Source organism: Saitoella complicata, assembly GCF_001661265.1.
Source record: "Saitoella complicata NRRL Y-17804 unplaced genomic scaffold SAICOscaffold_8, whole genome shotgun sequence".
Taxonomy (NCBI): domain Eukaryota; kingdom Fungi; phylum Ascomycota; class Saitoellomycetes; order Saitoellales; family Saitoellaceae; genus Saitoella; species Saitoella complicata.
This window is the reverse complement of record NW_017566999.1, coordinates 299,719-311,994: the sequence shown is the minus strand read 5'-3', so window position 1 is coordinate 311,994 and position 12,276 is coordinate 299,719. Positions and strand designations below refer to the sequence as shown.

Here is a 12,276-nt window from a genome sequence, read left to right as displayed (position 1 = left end):
ACACTCTTACGGTTAGCAAGCGTTATCGATGCTCGCTGACAGGTCTGTGAACTACTACTACTACTACGGCAGCACCCAGCAGTGACCGAAAGAGCCGTGAATACGCGAGTCATCGCACTGCAATTGAGTCTTCTATCCAGACATCGCAGGCTACGAATAAGTTTACTGCACAGGAGAAAAGATTGCTCTGCTTCATCATCTTGCCACACACACTGGTACTTTCATACCATTGCATTCATCAAGAGGAAGACACAGATCGTAAAGGCCCCGAAAGGCCGACCACCAAAAACTAAATCACCGAGCACGCCCGAAGACGCGTCGCAGTCCCCAACCAAAGCGCTGTGCAATGCAATGGTCGACGAGACCGTCCATTTCCAATTCTTGAGCTGGAGACGGAGTAATCAGGTAAGTATGAGGTGTAACAGAACGCGCGGGGGGTGCGGCTTTATAAGAGAGCTGGGGTCCTGAGTGGAGTTAGGGTGGGAGCGCGAAAAGAATTTGAGCTTCACGTGATCTGAGGAATGGCTCATGACTTTTGCATTGAAATTCAATCATTCTGGACATTAAACTTCAAATCATTTTGGAGACTGAACTTGAATCATTTTGGACATCAAACTTATGGATGTGTGGCTGTGCGAAGCTTATCGATTCCCCCCACCAGCCACTCCAGAAAATCCCAATTTCGCCGCCGATCGGAGCTTGATCGATATTCGATACAATTGCAATGGTTCGAGCACGGGAAGCATCACCCGCGGAAAGCGAGTACGAGTTTGATATTGCGGATGCCATTGCGGGAGGCGGGGGTGACGATGGTTTCGACTTCGATTTTAGCGAGGCTGGGAAGCCGGTAGAGAAGAAAGCGAAGAAGGTGGAGAAGAAGGCTACGGCTGCGGATGCGTTGGAGTTGGTTGGAGACTTTGAGGGGGGTGAGGATGAGGATGATGATGAGGCATTCATTGCGGCACATCAGACTGCGATTAACCGCAAAAGCACGGTCGGAGTCAAGGGAAAGAAGGCGAAGAGTGGAGGATTCCAGTCGATGGGGTTGTCTGCGAACATCCTGAAGGCGATCGTAGCGAAGGGGTTCAAAGTACCTACGCCCATTCAGAGAAAGACCATCCCGCTCGTGATTGAGGGACGGGATGTTGTCGGTATGGCACGTACTGGATCCGGAAAGACTGCTGCGTTCGTGCTGCCGATGTTGGAGAAGATCAAGAGTCATCGTGCGCAGACTGGAGCACGTGCGATCATCATGTCACCGTCTCGTGAGTTGGCGTTGCAAACGCTCAGGGTTGTCAAGGAATTTGGAAAGGGTACGGATTTGAAGACGGTGTTGGTTGTTGGTGGTGATAGTTTGGAGGAGCAGTTTGCTATGATGTCTGCGAACCCCGACATTATCATTGCTACGCCTGGTCGTTTCATGCATTTGAAGGTCGAGATGGCGTTGCAGTTGAGTTCAGTGGAGTATGTTGTCTTTGATGAGGCCGATCGCCTTTTCGAGATGGGTTTCAGTTCGCAGTTGACTGAGATTTTGCATGCGCTGCCGTCTATGCGTCAGACCCTGCTTTTCTCTGCTACTCTTCCGAAGAGCTTGGTGGAGTTTGCGAAGGCTGGTTTGCAGGACCCTGTTCTTGTTCGTTTGGATGTCGACTCCAAGATCTCTACTGAACTCGAGTCCGCGTTTTTCAGTGTTAAGACTGCTGAGAAGGAGGGTGGTTTGCTCTATATCTTGCAGGAAGTCATCAAGGTCCCACCTGGTGCGCCTCTTGCTGAGGAGGTAGGCAAGAAACGCAAGCGTGACTACATTCCCGAGGGTAACGCAGCCGTCTCGCCTCACGCCACGATCATTTTCGTCTCGACTAAGCACCACGTCGAGTACATCTCCAACCTCCTTATCCTTGCCGGATACGCAGTTTCTTACATCTACGGTTCCCTCGACCAAACTGCGCGTAAGAACCAAATTGCCGATTTCCGTGCTGGACGTACGTCTTTGTTGGTCGTCACGGATGTTGCTGCTCGTGGTATCGATATTCCTATTTTGTCGAATGTCATCAACTACGACTTCCCTAGTGAGCCGAAGGTGTTTGTGCATCGTGTCGGACGTACCGCTCGTGCTGGTCGCAAGGGTTGGGCGTACTCTTTGGTTCGTGCCGAGGATGCGCCTTACCTTCTTGACCTGCAGCTCTTCTTGGGACGCAAGTTGGTCGTTCCTGCCGAGAACAAGCATGAGACTCCGGATTATTCTGGTGAAATCGTGCTTGGTGGACTGCCTCGTGACGGTGTTGAGAGCACTACGGAGTTTGTCGCTTCTAGCTTGAGCAGGAGCGCTGATCTGGCCGCTCAGAAGGGTGTCTCGCAGCGCGGTGAGCGTCTTTACTTGAAGACCAGGACGTCAGCTTCTGCTGAGTCTGTGAAGCGTGCGAAGGAGGTTGTTGCTGGCCGTGGATGGTCGTTGGTGCACCCGCTTCTAGCAGCTGCACCTGACAACGCTTCGAAGGAGCGTGAGGATATGTTGAAGAGGTTGGCCAACATCAGACCTGCGGAGACTATCTTCGAGATTGGTAAGAGGGGTGTTTCTAGGAATGCGGCTGCAGACGTTATGAGGAAGAGGAGAGCTAAGATCATCATTGGACCCAGGACCACTCAAGGCGAGGAGGAAGGTGGCAACGATGATGACATGGAGGAGGTCCAGGCTCTTGAGGAGGACCGTGGTGACGCATGGGCAGATCTCTCGGATGCTGCGGAGTCGGACGTGGAGGATGCGTTCACGTCGTCAAAGGATATCGCGAAGGCTACTGAACGCAAGAACAAGGCGAAGAAGGACAAGCCCACGTCATTCAAGGATAGTGAGCATTACATCTCTCACTTCCAGCCTATGGCCGCTATGCAGGAGCGTGGATATGACATTAACTCCAAGGGTACCAACTTTGCTGAGCAAGCACGAGATGTCGCCATGGACCTCGTCAACGACGAGACTGGTGTCGGAGAGCGGAATAATCGTGGCCTCCGTTGGGACCCAAAGAAGAAGAACTACGTGAACCGCATGAACGACGATGACGGTTCGAAGGGCGTGAAGATGATCCGTGGTGAGTCCGGTGTGAAGATCCCCGCAACCTTCAAGTCCGGTCGTTTCGAGGCTTGGCAGAATAAGACGAAGACCAACATGCCTGGTGTCGATTCCTCTCATCTCGCCGGTCAAGGTGAATCCAGGTTCATCGGTGGACCTAGAGGTCGTTTCAAGCACACTAAGGTGCAAGCACCCAAAGCTGCCGTTAAGGGTCGGGACGACTACGAGGTACGGAAGAAGAGGGTCAAGGAAGCTGCGGAGAAGGGATTGGGTAGGGGTGCGAAGAAGCCTAAGACCGATCTCAAGAGCGTGTCCGATATCAGAAAGGACAGGCAAGGTCAGCAGAACAGGAGGGAGAAGAACGCAAGGCCGCAGCACAAGTTCAGGAAATAGGAGTTGCACTAGGTCTAGAGATATAATTTCGAATCGTATCCATTACCACCGAGTCAATCAACCGTTAGAGCCATCCTACTGTATCACATTCAACTCTGTGATGCGTATGACACGTCTACTCGTGCGTTTCCAGCTTAGTATCACACAACGTTTCGGTACGATAACCTGGAAACGATCTGATACGTAAGCGAGGTTACGCCGACCGACGGGTTGATTTGTGGACAGTGTGGCAACAGCTTGCATTGATAACACCTCACTGTTAGGATAAACTCCATCAGACTATCGGACGGTACACCACGACGGCAGGGTGCACGCCGGTCAACACATCGGATGGTGATGTAGACCTGATGGAACCACGAGCTGATGGAGACCTGATGGACGAGCTGATGGAGACCTGATGGACGAGCTGATGGAACCACGAGCTGATGAAGACCTGATGAAGACCTGATGGAGACCTGATGGAGACCTGATGGACGAGCTGATGGAGACCTGATGGACGAGCTGATGGAGACCTGATGGAGACCTGATGAAGACCTGATGGAGACCTGATGGAGACCTGATGGAGACCTGATGGAGACCTGATGGAGACCTGATGGAGACCTGATGGAGATCGTCGGTTGATATGGTAAACCACGGTCACGGAGGCGGCGGGTTCATCGACCACCGGCGACCGCCAGCCAATTGTCTAGAACATTGACAGAGCCATCCTCGATAATGTCAATCCACTCCCCCTTCCGCCTCTTCCCATTAATGCGCCTCGCCAGCTCACGCCTTCCTCCACTCGCTTCCCCACCCGCATCCTCACTAATTGCGGCATCAACCAGCACTCTCCTAACCCCCCTCCACCCTCCACCCCAATCAGCCCCAACAACCATCTCCACTCCCGTTTCCGTTCCAATCCACCCACACTCCCTCAAATCCAACTCCACCAAACAGATATACTTCCGGCTCACCGAGAACAAGATATCGCTCGACGGTGGTGCGGGCCAGCCAGCAAGGGAGAGGTGCGTGAGGGTTGAGGGGATGGAGCAGGAGATGAGGCGGCGCCAGTGGGTTTGGGGGGAGGTTGTGGGAGAGGGGTGGGCGAGGGTTGCGTGGGTAGGGGAGTAGAAGGGGGAGGTGGGGAGAGCTGACGTCCAGTCGTCGGTTGAGACCTCGTCGTTGTCAATGTCTTTATCGTCGGATGATGTTGTGTCGCCGTAATGCTGGAAGTACTTGTCCAGATCAGACCACATCACACTCCGGCCCATAGCATGCGTAAGATCCAGGTGAACAACATCCTCACCGCCCTCCACGCCATCTTGCTCATATTCGTCCTCATCCCTCTTCGTTGACCATAACACCTCCAGGATGTTGATCCTATTCCACTCCGGATTCGTATGCCGTCCAACATAAGTCATAACCCACTCCTTCTGCCTCGACGAAAGCATCGGAAGATGATACTTGTAATACTCCACATACAAATCCCACTCTTCCGCCAACTTCCTCAACGCAAGATCCACCAAACTCCCAGCCCTTGGCAAGATCAAACCCGACAGCGTACGATAGGTTATCCTATCTCCATACCGGGACGAATGCCTCTCACTAGCATTGAGCGCACGCAGTAAATCGGTACTATGCTCCGAATCAGCGCATTTTAGCCAACTCGGCGGCGCTGCCGGACCCGGCTGTAACCGCCTCATCCTAACCGCCGCATACCCCCTCGCCTTCGGCCTCACAACTGGGGCTCGATACGCCAATACGCCCTCGACATCGGGATGGACTGTCCGAACGTTCGTGTTGAGTGCTATTTCCTGCCGGACTCTACCGTTTAGGTTTCGTTCATGGCGCTGGGCTTCGATACGGAGTTGGGTGAGGCGGGCGGTGACATCCGTGGTGAGGGGGGAGGAGGAGGTGGTGCGTGCGCTTTCGGGGCGTGTTGGGGCTGGAGATGTGTATATCTTTGATAGAGATCTTGATTGGGCTTTTGCGGAGTATTTTTTGGGCATAAATGCTGGTTGGTATTGAGGGGAGTGTTGACGTAGAGAAAGTTCGTATGACTCCCGAGCCAGCTGTCGTATGAATTCTGGGGTGCATGAGCATGAGAAGCTCCAGTACGACGCCGTCTCGAAACGCTACAATGACCGAGAGAAGCACAGGACGAATGATATGATAATGGACATGGACAAATGGCAAACGTAGACAAGTGATTGTGAAGAAAGCAAACAACGCCGGAGAAACGACCCTTGGATTCTAAGTTAAACCCAAAAAACACGAAACGCCAAGAAAAAATCCCATTTTAGATCACCGTTCGCTCAACCAAACAAGACGAACGCTTAGTTCATCTGGCGGATAAGAGCGTTGATGGCGTCACCACGGTAACCGCAGTCACCACCCTCAATGAAGTGAAGGAACTTGCGGGACTTCCAGCCACCGTTGGGGTTGGACAACTTGAAGGGCCACATGAAGTTGGAGGCCTGCTTGAAGTTGGGACCAACAGTGTAGATCTCGTGGATCAAATCCTCAATGGAGATGATACCGAAAGAGCCGAGGTTAGCCTCGATCAAGGCGTTGTCGGAAAGAGGAATGCGCTGCTTGTTGATCTTACCGTATCCACGCTTGTAGACGAGCTCACGGACGGACTTCAAGTTGACGTCACCGTAGGTGATGTAAGGCTGGACGATCTGGAGCATCTCGGAGGTAGCCTTGGTCAACTTAACAAAGACACCGTTGTTGATCTGGAGGAGACGGAGGAGCTGAAGGACCTTGCGGGGCTTGGGGGCGATCTTGTTGATACCCTTGATACGGACAACGAAGACGACCTTGGACTGGGCAGGGACGTAGAAGTCACCGTCCTTCTTGGCGAGGCGGGCAAGACGGATCTGCTCACGCTCGGCGTCACGGTACTCCTTGACGTACTTCTCAGCACGCTTGAAGATGACCTCACGCTTGGCCTTGGCAGCCTGTATGATGACATGTTAGTCATGATGTTCGGGGGTTGCAGGGTTGCGCCTCAAGTATATGCGCAAGACAAAGAAGAGATCAGAATATCTCGAGACGAACTCAGTCCCGAAAGATGGTTAACTGTAGCAACATCGCCGTGGCTAGCTGTCAAAAAATGCTGGTAATGCAATTTCTTCATCGCAGTCTCGAGACAATCACATTCTCTTCTTCCCTGCACGCACACCATGGACGCAGAAGTTCGAACTAACCTTCTTCTTCTCAACCTGGGCGGCCTTGCGCTCCTCGGCGGTCTTCTCCTGAGCCTTCCTCTTCTTCAAGAGGGTCTCGGGGACGAGAATCTGCTCGGTGGTGGGGACAGTACTAGAGGACGCAAAACGTTAGGATTCAAACCACGGCATAAATAAAACCCCGCAAATCCAATAAGGGAATTGAAAAAAGGGGCTTTGCAACAAACAGAAACGTCAGAGCATATACGTGGCACAGACAAAAAGTCCGACCCGCTCGAAGGGCTCGACGTGGTTTGAATAATATTCATTGGAGCAGATCGGTGATCCGCACGCAACAATTCCCCGGCTCGTTCGGTAAGGAAGAGAGCCAGGATCAAGGCACAACTGAAGAGATTGGGTGATCGACAAGATCAATAGTCCCATCTCGGTTATGTTGTGACCAAGAAATAGATTTAAAAGGAAAGGTTTTCAGTTCACATATGAACATCCAAATCGCCTTAGCCCTCAACACCCCGTGCCGAAGCACAGGACAAAAGTTCGAGAACTCCCGTAACGGGAAGAACTCTTTCCCCAATCTCCCCTCTCGACATGAGAAGTAAGGCAGATCAGGGATTGGGTGTGCCAGAAGCATAAGCTCCTGAACGATTTCACGAGTGAAGTAAAGACAGCTTGATTCAACTCCTGGAGGACAGGAGAGAAAGAGCGACTTACGTTCCGGCCATTGGGATTTTGCTGGTTTCTCGGTGAACGGTGGGCGAAGACGAGGATTCTGCAGATGGACCCTCGAGATACTTTTGTGCGGGCGGAATTCCAGCCACACCTCAGATTTCCAGGGGGCGGTGCTTCTTGGGTGGGTTCAGGGTTTGTGCGCGCGCAACGGCCAGTTGCTGGAGAGGCCTCGAGCTCCAAGGGTAATTGAATGAGGAGCACTGAAGAGCCAGACTGTTTTCAATTGGTATTGATCATCTTTCTGCTTTGACTGCACGTGACCCACTTGTACTTCCCAATCTGGGTTATTGAGTTCAACGCGTCTCGAGGGCCAAGTTCAGACGCGAAACTCACCTCCATACTCCTCCCTCGACCCCCTCCTCCGTATCCCTCAATTATAAGATAAAGATGGACCGCCCATCACGAAGAATAAACACAAAGAAGAATCCTCGCGACAAGTTCGCCGAACTCCGCGCCCTCAAAGCGGCGGGAAAGACGCGTGCTGCAACCTACGAGGATGAAGCCGAGGAGGATATCTACGATGAACTCGATGAGGAAGAGTACACTAAGCGTCAACGCGAGATACTAGATGAGGATGACTTCATTGTTGATGATAATGGAGAGGGATACGTCGATTATGGACAGGATGAGTTTGAAAGGGAGAGGTACAGCGATGAGGAGGACGATCAGAGACCAAAGAAGACTGCGAAACAGAAGAAGGAGGAGGCGGCACAGAAGGAGAAGAAGAACGAGTCGATTAACAAATACCTTGCGAAAGTGACTGTACCAACGACAACCAACCAAACCGCAGTAGCGCCTACAGTCGAAGACGCAGAATTCATGGCAGGCATCCTAGGTGACTTCGACGTGGAGGACGATTCAACCGCATACGCCTCCGCATCTCGTCGAGCAAACAAGCGAGCAGCCGAATCCTCCCCACTTGGCGCAGCCCGCAAGAAGCGTGCACCATCCCCACCCCCACGCGCAGCCTCTCGCAAAATGGACCCACCCATGCCCTCCTCCCCACCCAGCATCCAACTCAACGACGCCGACCACCCCATGACCGACGACAACGACTACGACATGGGCGAACCAATTATCCCGCCTTCGTCACCCACGCCTGCAGCGAAGAAGTTGGTCGTCGCGGAGGATGAGGAGGAGGATGAGGATGATTTCGTGGTCAAGCCGTTGACTGCGCATCGTGGGCTACGGACGACAGGGGTTAATGTTTCAGCTACGAGGTCTGTGCCAAGGATGGCTGAGCAGCCGAATAGGTTGAAGCCGATTCAGACGCATCCGAACGGAGCTATTCCCACGTCGCCGGTTACTGCGGCTGTTGACGCAAGTGCGTGGATGGATGTCGATGCGTCGCTGAACATCACCTCGTCTCCGCAATTCCCGTCATCAGGCTCGAAAATTAGTCCCGAGGATGCGTGTGAGGAGAACGGTACCTTACGATTCTTCTGGATTGACTACATCGAACTCGGTGGATCGCTCTACCTTTTTGGAAAGGTTTTCAACAAGAAAACGCAGACGCACGTCTCGGCTTTCGTCCGTGTCGACGGGATCCTTCGGAACCTGTACTTCCTTCCCCGTGATACGAACCACAGATCAGGAGAAGAGGTCGGGATGGGACAAGTCTGGGAGGAGGTATCTGGACTACTTTCCAAGGCTGGTATTGTGGGTTTTAAGTCGAAGGTTTCGAAGCGGAAGTATGCGTTCGAGGAGGGCGGTGTGCCCGCCGAGGGCGATTACCTCAAGGTGTTGTACGAGTACTCGAAGGCGCAGCTTCCGCAGGAGTTGAATGGTGACACGTTCTCCCGCGTCTTCGGTACCAATACGCCCTTGTTTGAGCAATTCGTGCTCTATAGGCGTGTCATGGGTCCCTGCTGGTTGGAAATCAAGGAAGCGGATTTCAATGCGGTTACGAATGCTTCGTGGTGTAAACTCGAACTCGCGGTTTCTGATCCTGAGCTGATCACGACTTTGCCTGATGGTACGCTGGAGACTCCGCCTTTGACGGTCATGTCTCTCGCGTTCAGGACCATGATGAACCACGCGGAGAACAAGCAGGAGATCGTGGTTGCGAGTGCGAGGATTTACGAGAATGTCAATATGGATGATCCTACCCCTGCGGAGAAGTTGCCTTGTTCGACGTTCACGGTTGTCAGGCCTTTGAAGGGTGTCTTCCCCGCTGGATTTGAGACCGAAGTTAGGAAGCATCGTGGGCAGATTAGGTGTGAGAAGACGGAGAGTGCGCTCCTGAATTGCTTCGTTACTAAAATCCAGGGCGTTGATCCGGACGTGTATATTGGACACGGACTCGAGGGAGTTGATTATGGTGTGCTGTTGCACAGGATGAGGGAGAAAAAGACGATGAACTGGCATAGGCTGGGAAGGATGAGGAGGAGGGAATGGCCCAAAATCTTCATGAACAGGGCTGCTGGAAACTCGTTTGAGGAGAAGAAGATCGTTGCGGGGCGTTTGATGTGCGATTTGGCCAACGATCTCGGCAAGTCGACAATCAAGGGTACTTCGTGGTCGTTGACTGAAATGGTCCAGACTCAGCTCGGGAAGAAGAGGGAGGAGATGGATATTGAGAAGGCGCTTCAGCAGTGGACTGATACCGCTCGTGGGTTGACGGAGTTTGTGATGCATTGCGAGGTTGACACGTATTTCATTGCGGCGATTGCGCTGAAGACGCAGTTGTTGCCGTTGACGAAACAATTGACGAATCTTGCTGGTAATTCGTGGGCGAGGACGTTGACGGGTACGCGTGCCGAGCGGAACGAGTACATTCTTTTGCATGAGTTCAATAAGGCGAAGTACATTTGCCCTGATAAGCCGATCTCGAAGAAGCCTATTGCGGAACCGAATCCGGAAGATGATGACGATGATGCGACGGCTGGTACGTCCAAGAAGAAGAACAAGTTTGCTGGTGGACGTGTCCTTGATCCTATCAAGGGTTTGTACGACAAATTCGTCTTGGTCATGGATTTCAACTCGCTATATCCGTCTATTATCCAGGAGTACAATATCTGTTTCACGACGGTCGATCGCTCAGAGATCGATGAGACCAACGAGGACGAGAAGATGCCTGACTTGCCGGACGCCGAGACGCCGCAGGGTATCCTGCCAAAGCTTCTTGCTAACCTCGTTGCGAGACGTAGGCAGGTGAAGAATCTTATGAAGGACAAGAAGGCCACGCCTGTGCAGCTCGCGCAGTGGGATACCAAGCAGACTGCGTTGAAGTTGACGGCTAACTCTATGTACGGTTGTCTTGGTTTCACCAAGTCTCGTTTCTACGCTCGTCCATTGGCAGCTCTGGTTACCTATAAGGGTCGTGAAGCTCTCACCAGTACGAAGGAGTTGGCCGAGAGCATGGCGCTTCAGGTCATCTATGGTGATACTGACTCCGTCATGATCAACACCAACATTGACAACTACCAGGAGGCTCTCCGTATCGGTAATGAGTTCAAAGCTGCTGTCAACGGACGTTATCGCTTGCTTGAGATTGACATCGACAATGTCTTCCAAAGGTTGTTGTTGCACATGAAGAAGAAGTATGCTGCGTTGAACCTGATCGAGGTTAATGGCAAGCTCGAGTCCAAGATGGAGGTTAAGGGTCTCGACATGAAGCGTCGTGAGTTCTGTCAGCTGTCGAAGGATGCGTCTCAGTACGTTCTCAACCAGATCTTGTCGGGTGAGCAAACCGAGACCGTCATCGAGAAGATCCACGAGTACCTTCGCGAGCTCTCTGCCAAGATGCGAAATGGCGACTTCCCTGTCAACAAGTATATCATCTACAACAAGCTCGGTAAGAACCCAGAGGAGTACCCGAACGCGAAGCACATGGCCCAAGTTCAGGTTGCTCTCAAGAAGAAGGCAAAGGGTGAGGCTGTTCGTGTTGGAGACGTCATTGCGTATGTCATCACCGGAGAAGAAGGTGCTACTCAGAACCCGGAGGATGTCGCTGCTCGTGCATACCCTCCGCAGGATATGAAGACAGGCTCGGATCTGAAGATCGACTTTGAGCATTACCTTGTCAAGCAAATATTCCCCCCGTTGGATCGTCTCTGTCAGCCTATCGAGGGAACGGACTCTTCTCGTCTTGCAGAGTGTCTTGGTCTTGATACCCGCAAGTACAACATCGGTCAGAAAGCTATGATGGGATCGGCGGATAAGGACATCCAGCCCCTTGAGACTCAGATTGCTGATGAAGAGCGTTTCAAAGATGCGGCTAAGCTACTGATCAAGTGTCATGCTTGCAAGGAGTCCTTTGACTTCGAAGGTCTTGTCCAGTCCCAGGAGCGTGTGACCGCCAACGGCATCCAATGCCAGTGTGGTGTTCTTGTGTTGCCGCTTTCCCTCTCTGCCCAGCTCGACTGCCAGATTCGTCAGCAGACTTCTATGTACTACGAAGGCTGGCTCGTCTGTGAAGACACTGCCTGCGGTAACCGTACTCGTCAAATGAGCGTGTATGGAAAGCGATGCCTGGCCTGCTTGTCCCGTGGAGCACGAGGTCAGATGAGGTATGAGTACTCTGATAAGATGATGTACAACCAAATGTTGTACTTCGACAGCTTGTTCGATGTGGATAAGGCGAGGGCAAAGGCGAAGGGTGATGATGCTGCAATCGTCTTCGCTTTGGCTGAGCAGAACCGTGAGAGGTTTGACAAGCAGAGAGCCGTCATTGCGAAATACTTGGAGAGGTGTGGTAGGCGATACGTGGATCTAAACAGCATCTTTAGCTTCATGGGATGAGCTGGTGCTGAGTAGTGGTCGGAGGATCTTTTCACAGAAGCAGGGATTTTGAATACAACTTTGGCGTTAGGGAGTACATTTTGGCATTGTAGTAGTTAGAATAATAGGACATATCATACCTTCTATAAATTTCTCTTGAGTGAATTGGCGCCCATTCCTCTTTCAGTTGCTAAA

At 52.3% G+C, this 12,276-nt stretch overlaps 4 protein-coding genes across 4 annotated transcripts; 2 read left to right on the top strand and 2 right to left on the bottom strand.

Moving 5' to 3' along the window:
* Positions 1–759: 759 nt before the first annotated feature.
* SAICODRAFT_78891 (DEAD/DEAH box helicase) lies at positions 760–3,514 on the top strand. Its single transcript, XM_019171133.1, has one exon. It carries the CDS (start codon positions 1,040–1,042, stop codon positions 3,458–3,460), a length of 2,421 nt encoding a protein of 806 aa, XP_019025045.1. The 5' UTR covers positions 760–1,039; the 3' UTR covers positions 3,461–3,514.
* Positions 3,515–4,113: 599 nt separating this feature from the next.
* SAICODRAFT_24704 (uncharacterized protein) lies at positions 4,114–5,142 on the bottom strand (the record flags this gene model as incomplete). The annotated part of the gene is made up of 1 exon (XM_019166799.1): positions 4,114–5,142. The coding sequence occupies one exon, from the start codon at positions 5,140–5,142 to the stop codon at positions 4,114–4,116; it is 1,029 nt and encodes a 342-aa protein (XP_019025044.1).
* Positions 5,143–5,775: 633 nt separating this feature from the next.
* On the bottom strand, positions 5,776–6,768 carry SAICODRAFT_55513 (60S ribosomal protein L7; the record flags this gene model as incomplete). Its single annotated transcript, XM_019169378.1, has 2 exons — positions 5,776–6,402; positions 6,652–6,768. Coding segments are annotated over 2 exons (744 nt in total), but the record flags the coding sequence as incomplete, so codon positions are not given.
* Positions 6,769–7,689: 921 nt separating this feature from the next.
* Positions 7,690–12,190, top strand: SAICODRAFT_18493 (putative DNA polymerase alpha catalytic subunit). The gene has a single exon (XM_019165963.1). It carries the CDS (start codon positions 7,747–7,749, stop codon positions 12,100–12,102), a length of 4,356 nt encoding a protein of 1,451 aa, XP_019025042.1. The 5' UTR covers positions 7,690–7,746; the 3' UTR covers positions 12,103–12,190.
* Positions 12,191–12,276: the final 86 nt, after the last annotated feature.